The 19,543-nt window shown below is 45.9% G+C and overlaps 2 protein-coding genes across 2 annotated transcripts; one reads left to right on the top strand and one right to left on the bottom strand.

Moving 5' to 3' along the window:
- Positions 1–2,116: 2,116 nt before the first annotated feature.
- On the top strand, positions 2,117–3,568 carry LOC124321118. Its single transcript, XM_046784026.1, has one exon. The coding sequence runs from the start codon at positions 2,117–2,119 to the stop codon at positions 3,566–3,568; it is 1,452 nt and encodes a 483-aa protein (XP_046639982.1).
- Positions 3,569–16,741: 13,173 nt separating this feature from the next.
- Positions 16,742–17,572, bottom strand: LOC124320969 (40S ribosomal protein S6-like). The gene has a single exon (XM_046783882.1). The coding sequence runs from the start codon at positions 17,543–17,545 to the stop codon at positions 16,757–16,759; it is 789 nt and encodes a 262-aa protein (XP_046639838.1). The 5' UTR covers positions 17,546–17,572; the 3' UTR covers positions 16,742–16,756.
- Positions 17,573–19,543: the final 1,971 nt, after the last annotated feature.

Raw genomic sequence — 19,543 nt, 5'->3', positions numbered from 1 at the left:
TATCCCCTACTACATATTTATTTTCCTTTGCTCTTTTGTTATATTGTAACGGTGTAGTTGCAGCCAGCCTCAAGTAGCCAACCGGACGACGCGGAGTTTGACCGGTCTACCGGACGTCTCTTGTAGCCATCCGGCCCCGAGTAGCGGCTCATATAGTTCCGGCCGCAGCTCATATAGTTCTGACCATTCTAGGATAAAAGGGAGCCCCCACTTAGCAGTCGGGGCCAGTGAATCATTGTCTTTCGCGCATACACTTGTACGTCTCGTTGAATACACTCTGATACACACTTCCAGCCTCGTTACATGGTGGAGATTTAAGGTACGATCAAGCAAAAAGTAAACAGTAAGAATTTACAACGACAGAACAGCAAAGGAGACGAGAGGCCAGAAGGTGAATGAGCGAGCAGACGAAGAGGACGAGCAAACGCGTGCAAGGTATCGCAGCATCTCCCCCTTTAGAGCCGAGCAAGAAAACCCGCGACAACAAGAGAAAAGACAAGCAGGCCGCAGAACAAGCCCCAACCGAAGAACAGGGAACAGCCGAACGACCAAGAGAAGGTGCAGAGGTAGCCGGGAGCCCTCCACAAGCAGGAACAAGCTCAACACAGACCAACCCCAGGAGGAATTGCGGCTACAACCGAAGAGAAGCCGACCAGACGAGGAACCGGAGAGAGACGGGACCACCCACACAGGCTGCGATAGTGGGTTCGTGGACAGGAGCCAGCTCGAAAACTCAGCGCAGGAACCAGCACAACCAACGAACACACAACAGGCGCGAGCAAACAGGGCACCAACGATCGAAGAAGACAACAGCTCTACCCAGGGCTCGACACAATCTCTAGCGTGGGACAACTACGACCTCCAAAGACGAACACAAGGAAGAACGAGATCACAAGACACGCGCAACAGCCAGTCCACGGACGAAGAGGAAGACGGAACCGCAAACCGAACAGGAGAGCTGGGAGGAACCCACAGCAGACGCGAGGAGACAGTCCCACCAGCAGAAGACGACGACGACGTATTCGAACAAGAAGAACTTTTATCACCAGCGAGAAACGACGAAAACCCGATAGAAGAGGACGAAGGAGACCTTTTTACACCAGTGCGACTCTGGAATCAACGTTCAGACCAACTCAACCCAGAAAGAACAGAGACAAACATTAGCTACAATCAACTGACAGAAGTAACATCAGAATCAGAGATCGAGAACGAAGACCCCACAGCCAGACTACTAGCCAGTTTCAACAGCACCACACCACCAAACACGACAACAACCCAGCAAAACCCAACCCACCCAACACCAACACGGCCCATCAGATCAACCACCCCCACGACCCAGACGAACAGGAGCCAAATACCACAGACGAACCAACCAACAACAAACAGACCAAACATCACCCCAAGTCCCAACACAACAAAACAGGAACCCGAACTCCCGCGGTCGTCGGGATGCGATCGGTGTTCACCAAGGAGTTCCTACAGGACAGCTACGCAGGATACCAAGAAAACAAACTCCGGAACAGGAAACAAGGAGCAAACGAACCAGCAGCAGAATACTACTACGAGGTGATGAACCTTTGCCGACTCATGGACCCAAACATGACAGAAGCAGCCAAAATACATCATCTGTACCAAGGGCTGGAGCGCACACTCGTAGAAAAGATATGGGTCCTCCAACCGAAGACCTGTGCAGAGTTCCTGGCCAACATAAGGCGCCACACAGAAGCCACAGACATAGCCCAAAACCAAGGGTGGGCCGTACAAACCCTAGCGACGGACAAGGAGGAAGCTCGAGTAGCAGCCATCGGCAGAGAACAACAATCAAACAAAACGGAGGAAGAACCGTCGCTAAAACAACTCCTCGAAGTAGTCCAACAACTACAAGGGGAAATAATAGCGATGAAAAAACGACCACCCACAACGAGACAGACCGGACAACAAGGGCCCACAATACAACACACAGAGCAACCAAACAACAACCCCACAGAGGACAGCCGACGGGAGACCAATCTGCTTTTGCTGCAAGGAGGACGGCCACATAAAAAGGTACTGCCCCAAAAAGAAGATAGACGACGAGACGCAGAACAACACACAACGGAACACAACAGTAGCCCTAATGAGCACCTCCGACGACGAATGCGACAAAGAAATACCACTACTGAAGATCGATGTCGCACAGCTATTAGTAGAGAACGTAACCATCGGGAAGGACGGGGCCGAGAGGGAGATAGAAGCAGTGATCGACACCGGAGCGGCCGTATCAATCGTATCACCCAGAATAGCAGCGGATTTAGCACTAGAACTGAAGACGTGGGGAGGACCGTCCATCGTCATGGTCAACAGACAACGGACACCCCCACTAGGAAGAGTCGAACTATCACTAACGATCGGAACGAAATCAATCAAAGCAGACCTGCTCGTACTGGAGATGAAAGGGATCGACGTCTTACTAGGCAACGACGTACTCCGCCGATTCAAGACACTAGAAATCGAGTACGGGACGGGCAAGCCCAAGATGAGATTCGGAGAACTGCCAGTCAGCCTAGTCCTGGAGGACCCTCACACCGGACCGACGAACAAGATCATAGCAAGCAAAGGAATCAGAATCCCAGCGAGATCGATGGCAGCAGTAGAGGTAGTACAAAATGAAGCAGTACGTGAGTCACCAGACGGAAGACCGTGGCTGATCGAACCGACGAGGAGGACCAACCCAGGACCAACACCAGGAAGAGCCCTACTACCAGGCGACCGACTGACAACACTGATCCCAATGATGAACCTAGAAAACAGACCAGTCTTCGTACACAAAGGCATGGTCTTAGGACATCGCACGGAAATTAGGACCGAAGGCACGGAGATCAGCGAAGACGACAGGCCACCAACCCCAAGAGCGTGCATGACCACCACAGAACAAACACCTAAAGACCTTGACTTCAGAGCCAGCATAAACCAAGACCTCACAGAAGAGGAGATAGACGACATCGAGCGAGCACTACGAGACAACGGAGACTGTTTTGCCAGAGATGGGGACCAGCTAGGCCGTTGCAACGTAGCAGAACACGAAATCCATCTGATCGAGAACGCCGGGCCCATCTACCAAGCACCACGACAAACGTCGCGGAAAGAAGAGGAGATACAAAGAGACCTGACGACAGAGATGCTAAGGAAGAAAGTGATCGCGAGAGCGAGCGGGCCTTGGGGCGCAAGGGTACTGCTCTTGCAAAAGAAGGACGGCACATGGAGATTCTGCCTCGACTTCCGCCCCCTGAACGGAATCACCATTTTTAGCGTCTATCCCATGCCCAACATCGACAGGACACTGTCAAGACTACATGGAGCAAAAATATTCTCAGTAATGGACTTAGAAAGTGGATATTGGCAGATACCGATGAGGAAAGAGGACAGAGAGAAAACCGCGTTCGTCACAGCTGACGGCACTTTCCACTTCCTAGTCATGCCCTTCGGCCTCTGCACAGCACAAGCAACATTCCAACGGACCATGGACATGGTACTAGGCGGACTGCGGTGGACAGCGTGCCTCGTCTACCTGGACGACATCATCGTATAAGCCAGTAACACCGAAGAGCACACCAAGAGATTACGACTCGTCCTAGAGGCCCTCCAGAAAGCCAAACTCAAACTGAAGCTACCAAAGTGCCGTTTCGGGGAGTCAGCGATCACCGCCCTGGGACACCGCATCAACGCGGACGGAATAAGCCCAGACCCAGAAAAGATAGACGCAGTGGCTCGATTCCCCCACCATCACCTACAGCCAAGAGAGCGGAGAAAGTAAAGCTCATCAAGAGCTACTTAGGCCTGTGCTCATACTACAGGCGACACATGCCAGGATTCGCAGAAATCGCCAAACCGCTGTTTGATCTAACCAAGGAAAAAACACTGTTCATCTGGACCACAGCCCACCAAACAAGTTTCGACAAGTTGAAGGAACTCCTGTCAAAGGCGGCCACACTAGCCTACCCAGACCCAAGCGCCGAGTTCGAGATCCACCCAGACGCCTGCGGATACGGAGTAGGAGCCGTGCTATTACAGAAGCAGGCAGGTATCGAACGACCCCTGGCATTTGCCAACCGGCTGATGACACCGAGCGAACGGAACTTCTCAATCACCGAAAAGGAATGCCTCGCCCTCGTCTGGGCGGTAAAAAAATTTCGACCATTCATTTGGGGATGCCCAATCAAGATCATAACTGACCACCACGCCCTCTGCTGGCTCCAATCAAAGTCAGACCTGGCTGGACGACTGGCCAGGTGGGCGATGACCCTATCAGAACACAAATATACGATCACACACAAGAACGGGAAACTACACCAAGACGCGGACGCCCTGTCCAGGTACCCAACAAACGACGAAAACGACCGCCCGCAAACCACAACAGACACCCATTCCGACGCTCCCATATGCCTGCTGACCCAGGACAACCGTAATGAACTACAAGAAGGCCAACAGAGAGAATGGGCATACGTATTCGAGAATCAGGAGGCCGGGAGAGAGACGACAAAGTACATAATCGAAAACGGACTACTATACAGGATGCAGATCACAGGCGAAGGCGAAGGAGAGATAGAGCTACGGCTCTGCATACCACGGAATTTCAGGACCGCGATACTGCAGGCCTGCCACGACGACACCACAGCCGGGCACCTCGGCGAGAACCGGACCTACGACAAAGTGGCACAACGCTATTTCTGGAATGGAATCTTCCGGGATGTCGAACGATACGTCAAGGCCTGCCCCGACTGCCAGTCAAGGAAGAAAGGACGATACCAAAAACCACCAGGGTTCCTTGAAGTATCACAAGTCGAAAAACCATGGTCCAGGGTCGGCATGGACATTCTCGGACCTTTTCCGACATCCCAAGCGGGCAACCGCTATATCATAGTAGCAGTCGACTACGTGACAAAATGGGCCGAAGCCGCAGCCCTACCACTCGCAGGTGCACAACAGGTGGCAGACAACAGGTGGCAGATTTCTTCCTAAACGAGGTACTCCTCCGCCACGGCGCACCGCGGAAACTAACGCCTGACCAAGGCAAATGTTTCACTGCGAAGATGATGCAAAAAGTAGTCAGAGCAATGGAGACCAATCATCAGACCACCACAGCATACCACCCACAGGCCAACGGCTTGGTGGAGCGGTTAAACCACACACTTGCAGACATGCTATCCATGTACGTCAGCCGAGACCACACCGACTGGGATGTGACATTACCGTTTGTACGGTTCGCGTACAACACCAGTAAACAGGAAAGATCCGGGAAGTCACCTTTTTACCTGATGCACGGACGCCACCCAGTCCTACCGATTGACGCAATCTGTGGAGCAGATCCTGACACAAAACAACTTGTACGAGTAGAGAGCAGAGGACCGGGGAACTTCGAAACATGGATGCTGGGCAATTTACAAAGAGCGTTTGCAGAAGTGGACGCCCGGAACCAGAAGGCCCAAAGACGATACAAACGCCACTACGATGAAACAAGACAAGAAGGAGAGACGTATAACCCTGGACAGAAAGTCTTGGTCTACCGACCCACACGGAAAATTGGATTGGCGGAGAAGCTATTACACCGCTGGCACGGACCGTACGTGGTCCAACAACAGATAACGCCGCTCAACTATGAGATCCGATTCATCCCCGGGAAAAAGACCGAAATCGTCCACGTAGAGAGACTGAAGAAGTTCACAGATCCCATACGAATGGACCAAGGACTAGAGAAAGCCGACACCAACACCAAGGATACGCCCAGTCTAAGCACAGAACCAGCGAAGAAGAGCGTTCGTTTCGAGCACCACGCCACTGAAGACGACAACACAGACCAAGAGGAACCGACCACAACATCCAACACAGAGAGAAACGGGAACCCCAAAGACCCAGTCACAGACGTGCCACCAACGCACGACATCACCCAGACAGAACTGGAGACTGATGGAAAAGGCACCACCCCGGAAACCGGACAACAGACCGAGGAGACCCCAAGACAACAGCCAGACGCACAACCAGACGAACAAACCCGACGATACCCACTGAGAATCAGACGGAATAGATTCGCATTAGCTTCAACCCTACTATGCGGATTGCTGACGACGCTGACCATGAAGCCAGAACTCACCCAGGCAACGAGCAACGGAATGGCACACCACCCCACCTGGCGGTACCCAGCAATATTACTGGCAACTCTACACCTACGACCAATATTGGGAGTCGCGACGGCCACAACCATGGCACACTACACCATCTGGTGGTCGACAACACCAGATGCGACCACGACTTGCGACATTCAGACCACAACCGGTAGAGGGCACACGCGAGGTGAAGCTGTCAAACTACGGCGTCATCTTCCAATCCCTGGGTGAACGGTTCTTTTCCGACTGTGAATGGACAGTCATCACCGATATTTCATTTGACCATGGAGACAAAATGACAGAAGAATTAAAAAGATGGCTCACAGAGAAAAGTATATTACCTACACCACCAGCCGTACCCTCGGGCTACAACATCGTAGAGAGGCCATCAGTAAGCGAAGGTGGCAAACCATTCAAAAGCAACAGTGGTGTCATGCCAAACACAGAGAAAATCCAGTACATGATCGCTGCTCTCGTCCGTGAGAGAGCAATATACGAGCTGACAAGACTAGAAACAATCGAGAAGGATTACCTTAGCCTAAAAACGTCACTACAAAAGAACAGACAGAAAAGAGGTATGGTCGACGGAGGTGGTAGAATACTGAACTGGTTATTCGGCGTCTCAACAACGGAGGAACTGGACAAAGTTAACAACCAGGTAGAAAAACTCTCAACAGAAACAACAGCAATTGTACACGCCATCGAGACGCACACCACGCTGATAAATGAAACGATATGGGAGTTACAAGCCAGCAAAGAGACAACAGACGCCCTCCAGCGCTCGTGTCTGACACTAGACAAAGATCTCGCGAACACCCGGAGCACCGTTGACAACCTCGCCCGCGAGATGGAGTGGGACTGGAAAACAAGAGACAAAATCGACAAAGCCTTCCGCTCAGTTGACCTTGCAATCGAGTGGCTCCAGCAACTAGTGAGCCGACTCAGCAACGGGCTTACATACGCTGCCATGGATAAATTATCACCTGCACTTTTTCAGCCCACTCAGCTCCAGACCGTCATTGCAGACATCAAGAACAACATGCCATCGGGATGGACACTAACACCAGCGATACAAGCGGGGGACATGTGGAGATCATACCAAGAGGCGAAGGTGACGGCTGCCAGCACCACCAACGGAGTCCGTCTATTCATACATATTCCAGTGTTCGAGTATGCGCGAACACTGACCCTATATCGCATCGTCAGCATGACCCGAGCCACTCCGAACGGCACCACAGGGCTACAGTACGTCGACCTACCCGCCTATATAGCAGCCTCCCCTGACCAACAGATGTTCATCGAGCTGACCCCCGAGATGATCGAGCCGTGCCGCTCTCCCAAGAGCATGATCTGCCCCATCAGCAGAGCTGTCAGCCGAAAGAGCAGGAAAGGGATGTGCAGTGTCGCCATCTTTCTAGCCGATGATCGCCGAGTCCAGGACAGCTGTGACATCATCGTAACGCCATGGAGCGGCCAGGACGCAGTTTACCTGGGCCACCGACGATGGGGACTGTCCGCCATCAACACGACCCGCCTGACGTTCACCTGCCCAAAATCCGCTGCTGGACCAAAATCATACATTGTGGACACCCCCGCCATATAAGTTTTTCAAGTCCCAATGTCGTGCACAGCCCAGTCAGATGACTGGATATTCCAGGCCAGTTTCAAAAAAGACATACACAGCGGATGGATCACGAGGAACGCACCGCTCCTATCGGCACTAGAACCCCTACAGCCACCAGTCCGCGGTGATCCACACGACGACCTCGGTGCTCACCGACAACTGGTCAGCCAACCTGCCAGGAACGCCGCGTCCTCCCAGCACACCATCCACGTTCAAGCGACTAACATGTTCCACCAGATGCAAGGGCTGAGCGATCTGGAACACACCCGCATTCAGGATCAAGACACGACCAACAGGTCCCGTTATCCCTGGGAGTGGATAGTGGGAGTCATCCTTTTCATCGGCGTCGCCGGGTTTCTGGTGAAATTGACCCACCGCCAGTATACCAGTCAACACCACGTCTTAGCAGTCCAGATGTCCACCTTGGAAGAGCGCATCCAGCAGCATGAAGATGAGGTGTCCGACACACCTCCAGGGAATGTAGTAAACATGTAGCCGGATCGGGACGATCCGAAGTAAAAGGAGGGTTGTAACGCTGTAGTTGCAGCCAGCCTCAAGTAGCCAACCGGACGACGCGGAGTTTGACCGGTCTACCGGACGTCTCCTGTAGCCATCCGGCCCCAAGTAGCGGCTCATATAGTTCCGGCCGCAGCTCATATAGTTCCGACCATTCTAGGATAAAAGGGAGCCCCCACTTAGCAGTCGGGGCCAGTGAATCATTGTCTTTCGCGCATACACTTGTACGTCTCGTTGAATACACTCTGATACACACTTCCAGCCTCGTTACAATATTGTTCTCGTTGCCGCTCCCTCGCTTTTTCACTTTCTTCCCGTACTCGTTGAAAAGTGTAGCGTAAACGATTGACCAGATTTCCTACATAATCGGAGGGTGAAATATTTCTTTTAGGGATTGCTCCCAGAAATTCATTTATAGGAATGTTGGCATCTCTACCGTGGATGATATAATACGGGGTCTCGTTTGAAGAAGAATGAATTGAATTTCTATAGGCAAAGAGTAAAGGGTCAATTCTTCCCAATCTTTATGATTACCGTCTTTCAATTGTTTTCTTAACATGGTCGTTATTGTTCTATTAAATCTTTCTGTCTCTCCATTACTAGCCGGGTGATAAGAAGTTGTCAATCTATGTTTTATTTTTAATTTTTCGCAAAAATATTTAAATAATTTTGAAGTGAAATTTGTTCCTCTGTCTGAAGCGATAGCATTAGGCATGCCGTGCCGGGTCGCTACTGTGTCAAATAGACATTTGGCCGTTGTTAAAGCTTTCTGATTTTTTAGCGCGAATGCTTCTGGCCAACGGGAAAAATAATCCGTGACTACCAAGATAAATTTATTTCCGTTTGTTGATGCTGGTGTTATTGGCCCCAGGAAATCAATTCCTATGACTTGAAAAGGTGCTTGTGCAAGGTCATGTGGATGTAAATAGGCCTTTAATGTACACTTGGAATTTTCTGTACATATTCTTTAGGGGGAGAGGGGGGCTAGTTGGCAGGGTCACTTTTTGTGAATTTATTTGAATTTTTTGACCACTTGTTCTGGAAATTGAATGAATGAATCAGATTCAGATTTCAATTCTCCTTGTATTGGTCGTCTTGCTTTTTGAAATACATTGACACACAATTCAGAAAATAAGAAAAACATGCAAAAAAAAAAATTCCTGCCAACCTGCCCCAACTACGGGGTAAGTTGCCGAACGGGGTGGGGTAAGTTGGCAGCAGACGATTCTTTGTTTGGATGGATCGTGTAATAGCTACACCGCAGACGATTCCACTGTTGTTGAACTGGCCTTAATCGATGATTGATCTGTTAAAAGAGAAAACCAACAAATTTAAATAAACTTAATAAGTATTATACATGTTACATTAAAGGATCAATTACCTATACTCTTTAAATACAGTCATCGCAGCAATACAACTCTTCTTCGCGGAACACTATTCCCAACAGCACTGACGGCCATGCATAAAGTTACGCCTCGTTCCTGCGATGTAAGGGATCCAATTTGTTTTTTGCCTCGCCTGCCAACAATTCTATCTGGAATTTGAACAGTTGTGATTCCAGTTTCATCTACGTTCCAAATTTCCAGTGGAGTTAATTTGTATTTAGCTAATACAATGTCAAGGTTGTTAAAAAAGTCTCATGTGGTTGCCGAAACCTAGACCAACCCTACCCCTTGTCTTCTTGTCAGACAGAAATGTTGTCTGCTGTGACTTGATTCTGGGTAACTGACAAGTATGGTTCTGGACATCTTCCTCTCAATATTGTAAGGTATTAACTCTGTTACTCGTTCTATTAGATGAGATTTCATCTAAAGGTAATACAGTTGTTCTGGTTAAAGCATCACTCCATTTCATGTTGTATTTACTTTGCAAATTACATTCAACAGGTTATGGGCCAGATTCACGTGTTCTGTAACGACACGAAATGGCCAACCAAATGATTGAAAATCACCTGAAAGATGTTAATCACGTACCCAAGTTTGATGGCACAAACTTTCGTGAATGGAGTTATGAACTGAGACTTATACTCCAACAGTTGGGTCTACTTGGACTCGTTGAAGCAAGAGTTGGACACACTCTGCCCGATGAGGTAACATAATTCTCATATCACTACATGTTTAAATCACAGTCATATTTATGTATTCCGTTATGACTTGTGACACACATGTACAATCTTTCATGTACGATTCACACACATTCTCACATGTAAGAATCTAACTGTACGATTCACACACATGCTCACATGTATGAATCCAACGCATGTCCTCATACACATGCCCACATGAATCAAATTTCATTCCTCGCATGTTATTTATACACACATGCCTAAACATCTATCTCTCTTACAGATAAGAGACGATCCTGATAATCCAGAACTAATCACGAATGCTGCCCAAATTGATGCATGGATTCTAAGAGATGTCACGTGCAGGAATTATATTTTGGCCACTCTCACGAAACCAATGAAAGAAGGTCTCTACTCTTGTGATACGGCAGCAGCCATGTGGACGAAGTTGGATTCACAGTATCGACTTAGAGCCGCAGAGAACTTACATCTCCTTTGGCAAGAATTCTATGACTTTAGTCATCAACCTGGTATGCTCAAATTCATAGTGCATCACTAAAGAACAAAAGAAACTTATTCTCATTCACCCACTTATAGAGGATGACATGACAACTCACATTCGAAAGCTTTTCATACATTGCCGACAAACTGAGAGAGCTTGGACAAACTCTCCAAGAGATGCAGCTCGTGACTAAAGCCCTGGCCACTCTCCCTGAAAAATTCAGGATCGTTAGATCTGTATGGGCCAACGTTCCACTTGATGAGCGAACTATGGACAATCTCTTGCAACGTCTTCGGTCAGAAGAGAATGTACTCAAGTCCTATGAAAGACCAGATGACTCCAGCCAAGCCTTTTCAGCACGAGGTCATACACGAGGAAGAGGTCGTGGAAATAGACGAGATAGCAGAATTTCCCATGGAGTCAGCAATGGTTTTGTAAACCAACATTCATCACGTGACGACGTTCGCTGCGGTTACTGCCCACACTATGGACACAAAACTCAAGACTGCCGAAAGAAAAAAAGAGATGAGGCAGAAGAGAAGGCAAACAAAGATCAAGCACTACTATCATCTTCATCTTCCAACCCAAACAGTGCATTTGCTTTCTTCGCCGACTCAGGGGCCACCCAGCATATGTCGGACCAGAAAATCCTATTCGAAGACTTCACGAAAATTCAAACTGGAATCTGGTCAATCGCAGGCATTGGAGACACGCACCTTCAAGTACTGGGAAAAGGCCACATCACAGTCACTGTCCAAGTGAACAACCAATCATCCACCACAATCATCACAGATGTCCTTTACGTGCCTGGCCTTGGTACCAACCTTTTCTCTCGTCTGTCGGTCTGTCGGGGTGGTTTCCCTCATAACGTCAGCCTACACCTATCTAGAGGGGGTGGTCACCTCAACAGACCCTAAAGGCAAAGAGGGGGGAATGTTGTTTTCGCGAGCGCTAGGTGGCTTATAGGATGAAGCCCGGCATGGCCGAAAAACGAAGAAATTTTTAGGAATTTTTTCCAAAATTTCAATCGTTAATATCTCGGCTTCTGAGCCGAGCATCCAAAAAACATCAAAACAGTTTGAAGAGGTGGGCTATCCCATCATTTTCAAACAATTAGAATATTTCTAGGTGCAGCAGTTGACGAGAAAACTGCTGCACAAAAACCGAAAAAAAAGTTCAAATTTCGGCTACCCCCTCTCAGTTTTTTTTTAATATCTCCCAAACTGCAAAAGCTAGGCGATTGCGGTTTTCACCATTCGACTTAGCGAAAATTTTGCACAAAACCCATCTACTTCTAAATTTTTAGAACACCCAGCGCCGATTTCCGCTAAATCAAAAACCCCCAAAACGGTCTCTTTGAGTGGCGATTCTCTTGTTAAAAGAAAGATGGACACTTATTCTATGTTTGACAGTAGGTGTTCTGAAACTTTAGAGTTCTATACTATAAGACAAACAAAAATTTGTGAGAGGCCCAAAAAAAAACTTTTGACCAAATTTTTTTTCTTTCTGCTATAACTTCTGTTTGAGGCGTCGTATCCTTTTGAAATTTGGAATGAGCCATCTAGGGGTGGTCTTTCATATTTGGTATAAAATGCTCGATTTGTTTTGGTCTGTAAGGGGCCTAACTAGCAAACTGCCAACTTACCCCACCTGCCAACTATACAAGCTTTACAATATTCTTCGATTTCCTTTCTCATTTTTGGCCAATAATAGTTATTTTTAACTTTCAAGTATGTACGAAGAAATGCTAAATGACCTCCTATTGGTCCGTCATGAAGCTCTTTTAATTTTGTTTCTCTTGCTCTTTTTTGTTAAAATTTCCCGTCGGTACCACTGGCGCTCTGCTTCCTTTTTTACTTAAGGGGCGTATAGAAACGACACTAATTTTCCGGCAAACGCCAGCTGATAGGGGTTGTAAACCGTAAATGAAGTCTTCTGCAGTCTCTGATTTCAGAAACTCGGGAAACGAATAAATCTGGGAAAATTCGAAAATAATTCAGATCATCATGAAAAACTCACAGTTAATTTATAAAAGGGTATTGTATACACGGTTGGAAAATAAAAATTCCTTCTAGAAAATTAAATATATAAAAATCAATATGAAAAACCAGTTTGGGCCATAAGATAACACGGTGGGCGTCGGAGTGATCCGATACTTTTGGAGCCACTTTTAGAGGCCTAACCCATGAAAGAAAAGATCTGAAAAAATTCAGACAAAACAAAAGAGATTAAATGACATAAATTCCAAGTTTTGTGAATTTATGTCATTTTTTCAATTTTTTGCCACCCGAAAAACAAGAAAAATACACGCCACCTTATGGAACGGCGTGGGGTGATCCCATACTTATGGAGGGGACTGTATAACTACTGGTGCTGGAGCTGAAATTTATTCCTCTATAATCCCAGCTTTTTTCAAGTCAGCCAATAACTTAAGAACTATATCTTTATATTTTACATGTACAGTACCCACCAAACTATTAGGTACACCCCCCTTTTTTCAGTGCATTCTTATGGCACTACGTGTCTTAGAAAAAGTGCAAATACTACCCGAACGGCTTGGGCTAGATTTTTTTTCTTTTTTTCCTGAGTAGATCTAATGATGATCTACATTTTTTACACACACAAAATTGTTGTAGGATTAACCCCCATGGCGCTATGGTATCGTTCAGTTTATTAGGTACACCCGTTTTCCCCCCCATATGCGCCGTGTTAAATACGGCGTTTTCAAAAATTTACAAAAAATACTAAAAATCAAGCTAAAATCTTTTTCTTTGTGCCAAAAGATGCAGAATTCTTCACTCTTTACGAATATACAGAATGATTTACAATAAAATCAACTCAGAGAACCCTTCCCTATACCTCAAAGTTTTCCACTTCAAAATTTAGCGAAATTTGGCGCCCTCTGCTGGCGAAAGTGCAAGTTTGTTGTAAAAAGTACAAATTTTGAAGTGGAAAACTTTAGGGTATAGGGAAGGGTTCTCTGAGTTGATTTTATTGTAAATCATTCTTTATATTCGTAAAGAGGAAAGAATTCTGCATCTTTTTGCACCAAGAAAAAGATTTTAGCTTGATTTTTAGTATTTTTTGTATATTTTTGAAAACGCCGTATTTAACACGGCGCATATGGGGGGGAAAACGGGTGTACCTAATAAAGTGAACGATACCGTAGCGCCATGGGGGTTAATTCTACAACAATTTTGTGTGTGTAAAAAATGTAGATCATCATTAGATCTACTCAGAAATAAAAGGAAAAAAATCTAGCCCAAGCCGTTTGGGTAGTATTTGCACTTTTTCTAAGACACGTAGTGCCATAAGAATGCACTGAAAAAAGGGGGGTGTACCTAATAGTTTGGTGGGTACTGTATGCGATAATGAGTTTTTAAATATCTTTACCAATGCCTGACAATCGGTATATACTGTAAACTTTGGACCGTAAAGGTATGTGTGGAATTTTTCTAGCGCGTAAATTATTGCGTATAGTTCTTTGTCGAGTGTGCTCCATCTTGACTGAGTGTCTGTCAGATGTTTGGATCCGTATGCAATTACTACGTCTCTCCTTTTGCCTTCCACCCATTGGGTGTGTCCCAATACTACTCCAACGCCGTACCCTGACGCGTCGGTCTGCACTATATATTCTTCCGTGGAATCCGGGTGTGCTAAGATGGGTGCCGTAGTTAATCTGAGCTTAAGTTTTTGGAACGCGTTTTCTTGTTCGGTGCCCCACACAAAATCCACGTCGTTTTTAGTAAGTTCTGTGAGTGGGTGGGCGATTTTGCCGAAATTTCTTATGTACTTTCTGTAAAATCCAACAAATCCTAGAAAGCTTTTTACATGCTGTTTATTTTCTGGTATAGGGTAATTTTTTACCGCCTCAATTTTCTTTGGGTCTGTTGCGGAACCCTCTTCTGAGATTATGTGCCCTAGGTATAATACACTTAATTCGAAGAAACAACACTTGGAGAGTTTTAGTTTCATTCCTGACTTGGCAATGAGGGCAAATATTTCTTCGATATGTTTGATGTGTTCCTCTTCTGTTTTTGAGAAAATAATCACATCATCCAAGTATACTAATGCAAATTTCCCAATAGCTTTTCTTAGAATTCCAGTCATAATTCTTTGGAAGCATGGAGGTGCATTGGTCAAACCAAATGGCATTCTTTTGAATCTGTAGTGACCATTTTGCGTTGCGAAGGCTGTCTTGTGCCTATCCTCCTTCTTTATTGGTATTTGCCAGTATCCACTGATGAAATCAAACGTCGAAAAATATTTCGCTCCTTTCAAGTCGTCTTTTATTGCTTCAATACTAGGGATTGAGAACTTGTCCTTTATTGTTACATCATTTACGAATCTGAAATCGACACAGAACCGTATTGTTCCATCCTTCTCCTTAACTAATAGGATTGGTGAACTATACGGACTTTTACTTTCTTCAATCACATCGTTTGCTGACATCATTTCCACATGTTTTTCTATAACTAACAACATCACTCGTGGCTGGCGTCTTGGTGGTATATATACTGGAGGGCCCACTGTCGGAATGCTATGTTCTTCTCCAATGGCTTCGCCGAAGTCCGAGTCTGAAGTGGCGAATATATGTTTATTTCTTTCCAGTTCTTTTCGAAGGTCTTCTTTCCTGATTTCTGTTTTTCCGATCAATTCTTTTATTTCTTCTTCGAGTTTCTTATGTATGATGACGCATACTTGACATGGTTGTATTTCTGATACTTTGGCCACGATGTGGTACTGTTTGCCGTTATTTTTATATGATATTCGCCAGCTGGCGGTGTTTATTCGAAACTAAAGATTTATTATAAAATCCATTCCTAAGATGCAACTAACCGCTAAATTTGGTACTACGTGGAAGTTGTTTTTAATCGGGTCGCTATCCACCGAATGTAATTTCACTTGTAGTTCTACTGTTTTAACTTTCGGCATTGGATCCCCACATGCTGTTATGAGATTGAGATTTTCTATTGATCTTTCCTTCTTTGCTGTTTGTGGTATCTGTTTTTCGAAATCGGAAGAGATTACACTCGTCGTGGAGCCCGTGTCTATTAAAGCTGCTACTCGTTTGCTGCCTACTGTCACTAATATTGTAAATGGTTTATATTGTATTTTACACTGGGATGGGTCGCATTGTTTTGTTGATACATGTCCGAATGCGATTATTTCCGTACGTTCTTGTAGTTGTTGAACGTTCTCCTGGTTGGGTCTCTGGGAGCTTGAGTTCCTCTCACATTTTCTGCGCGCCATCTTTGGTATTTGCGACACGCTCTTTTTATGTGTCCTTTATTTTTGCAAAAGAAACAGGTTCTGTCCTCTAGTCCTCCCGGGAACCCTCCGTTTCTTTGGTTATCCTAATTGTCCGGAGTACGATTTAGCGAATTACTTCTTTGTGGTTGTGTTTCTTGTGCTCCTTGACGGCGATTCTGTCTCCAGTTGTAATCACTTTGCGATCTTTGTCCCAGCGGTAATACCACGTGCGTCCGTCCGCGTCCTCCAGATTTTGCCTTTCTCTATATCTTGGGCTGTAACTTCTGCTCCTTCAGGAAAAACGGACTTCTTTCTCTCCCTCTTGCTTCTGTTTGGATATATGTGCAACCGTTCCTGCTGCTACACCTGCGGAGTCAGCAGACAACTGTATGTTAGCTATGGCTGGCATAATCTGTTGCAATTCGGGGTTTTGGTTTTTCTCTATTGATGCGAGACGCAGTATTCGCTCGAGGCGAATTATTTGGCCACTCTGGTGACCAGTAAGTACCCCAATCTCAATTTTTATCGCCATTTTTTTTATTATTATTTGTATATATTGCCTTACTACTTTTTTTTTTACTTCAGGCTATACTACGCAGGAACGTATAGCCGGATATTACACTTTTCGGCGTCAAATGGACGCCCATTTATCTACTCTATGCCAGGACGACCAGTATCGAATTCTTCCTCCTCATCGGGACAATTGATACTCCGTCTATTTTTCCTTTTTTCTTGGGCAATGGCCGCTTGATAACGTAATGCCTAACGTCATCTTCCTTGGCAAGGTTGAAGAGTTTGCGGATCTTAGAAGCACGCTTGGGACCCAATCGCTTAGGCACAGTAACATCGGTCAAGCCGGGGATTTCCTGTTCACCCTTCTTGAAAACAACAACTGCCAAGACAGACAAGTTAGCATCAACGATGCATCCCCTGACTGACTTACGCCTCCTTTCACCAGTACGTCTCTCACGGAAGCAGGAATGCTCTTTGGAGAACAAAAGTCGCACACGACCTATGGTGAGGATACCCTGCTTCATGGCGAATCCTTGTTTGTCGTTGCCACCAGCAACTCTGAATACATATCCCTTCCACTCATCTCCAAGACCATCAGCCTCAACTTCGGCACCCATACGCTTCTCGTACAAGATTCGAACTTTACTTTCATTTTCAAAAATCCCTGTTCTTGGTAAACAAACAGAATGCATTGAATGATTTTCTACTAATAAACTATATTTTCCATCGTTCGAAACGGTGCTAACGAAATCTCTTATTACTAGACCACCTGGTAGTGTTTTATTAGACGTAAAAACAACTGTCGCTTTAGGAGAGACGTAAGGAAATGATATCTTCATCTTCGCCTCAATTACCATTACTGATTGCTGTGCTGATTGCTCATTGCTGAAAATCATAGCAAAAACAGGAACAAGAATCCCTGCAAGATCCATAGTAGCCGTGGAGATCGAGCAAACAGAAGCGACAAGACCAACAGAAGACGGTCGCCCTTGGATGATCGAGCCAACAAAGAGACGAGGACCAACACAAGGAAGAGCCCTCATGCCAGGCGATAGACCATCAACATGGATCCTGGTAACAAACCTCGAACACAGGCCGGTATACATCCACAAGAAAACGGTACCAGGTTTCAGCACCGAGGTAACAGGAGAAGGAACAGAAATCAACAGCACAAACGAGACGCCCACGGTGTGTAAGGCTCGTTCCAGCCTTACTTTACTTGTATGAAATAGTGACACGACAACTCGTAAGAGGATCACGCTTTGTATTTAATACACAAGATTGTAAATAAGGTACACGAATACAAATATTCAAGAATGAAATAATAAGAGAGAGTTTACCAGCGTGAGGACCTGCTCGTGAAAGACTGGTTATTGTCGCGTGGTCAATGACCACGCTATGTGATACGTCTGGTATGTAGTCCAACCGGACGTACTGTATGACTGTGCCGGCCTAGCCGGGTATATAAGCGTAGAGCATCGGACTGGTCGGGGCTGTTCCCTGGCTGTCCTTGGCTGTCTAACAGTGACTGTACTAGAATGTAGTATTAGCAATACACTCCTTATCCTTGTATGTTACATTATACAAGGGAAACAAGGGGGCTTTTATACTGGTCAAGGCGGAAGTTGGCGTCGGAGATTGATCTCTTTATTGCCGATATCGCAGTGTTGGGATTGATAGCTTGCTGGTGTCGACATCACGGTGTTGGGACTGGATACATCCCTTGTGTCGGCATCAGGGTGTCGGCAATGGATACATCCCGTGTGTCGGCATCACGGTGTCGGGACTGGATACTTCCCGTGTGTCGACATCACGGTGTCCGTGAGCGGATCCTATTTGCTCGACGGACTCGTTCGCGCATACGCCTTTTGAATTGCGCGCTTATGGCTGTTGGTGCTATAGATCTGCCGCTTGATTGCTGAATACGGGTGCCCTCCCGTTGCTGGGTTCGGGTACTACTCTCTGCCAAAGCGGTGAACTAACCCGATCCTTACACCCCCCCCCCCTTTAAATTTGCACATGTTAAGCAAGGATCGGTTCAATAAGTGGGGTTTATTCTCCCCCTTTTTTTTAATGCATTGCAAAACATTTAAACAAGTAATATTCGATAATTTCACAGCTTTTACGGCGCTGTACAATACACATGCACAGGGTGGCCTTGAAACTTTCATCGGAATTTCTTCTGCCCGCCGGCTACATATGCGCGACTGGTACGCTTTTGTTACACTGGCTCGGCGTTGGCTCTTTTTTTTTTTTTTATGGAGCCAGCGCGTTGGGGCGCGATACGTCCCGAATTTGGTTTCAATATTTTGCCTGTTTGATAACATGACATTGCCTTTTTCATTCCTTCACCTTTGATGGCTTTAGGTTCGACTTCATAAAATGGCATCATGGGTCATAACATGGTCATGATGGGGAATAGGTCAATTATTGAAGCTAAAATGTAGTGTAATATGTATGTAGCTTGAACAATGGTAATAAATTGTAAGTAATCAGTATTGCAGCTAAAATTTAGTGTAATATGTGTGTAGCGTAAATTAATTTGAAATACAATGGGCTCTAGATTGTCATCCTCTTTTGGTTAATAATTCTACTTGCTTAAGCTCTTGTAGTAGGACAAAACACATTGTTAGTTTTTTTTTGGTTGCGTTACATGATATTGGTATGTGCTCTGTTCATGAATATATATGGGGAACATACGTGTATATGTTTACCTTTCTTTTTTTTTTCTTTTATACGATCTATTAGCTATTTGAAACGAGAATTTGGTGGGTGTCCTTACATGCTGACGATGGTTTAACGGGTGGTCTTTTATTTTCGTCGGGCATTTCGCTATATTTGTTCATTGCCTATTTCGCCTCGCCCTAGTGCGTACGTTTCGCCCTTTCCTTTTTGCAAGTTAATTGCCCCTCTCTGTTTTGAACCAAAAA

The sequence above is a fragment of the Daphnia pulicaria genome, chromosome 1 (genome assembly GCF_021234035.1).
Source record: "Daphnia pulicaria isolate SC F1-1A chromosome 1, SC_F0-13Bv2, whole genome shotgun sequence".
NCBI lineage: Eukaryota > Metazoa > Arthropoda > Branchiopoda > Diplostraca > Daphniidae > Daphnia > Daphnia pulicaria.
Note: the sequence above shows the minus strand (reverse complement) of the source record. Positions and strands in the feature narration are given on the sequence as shown.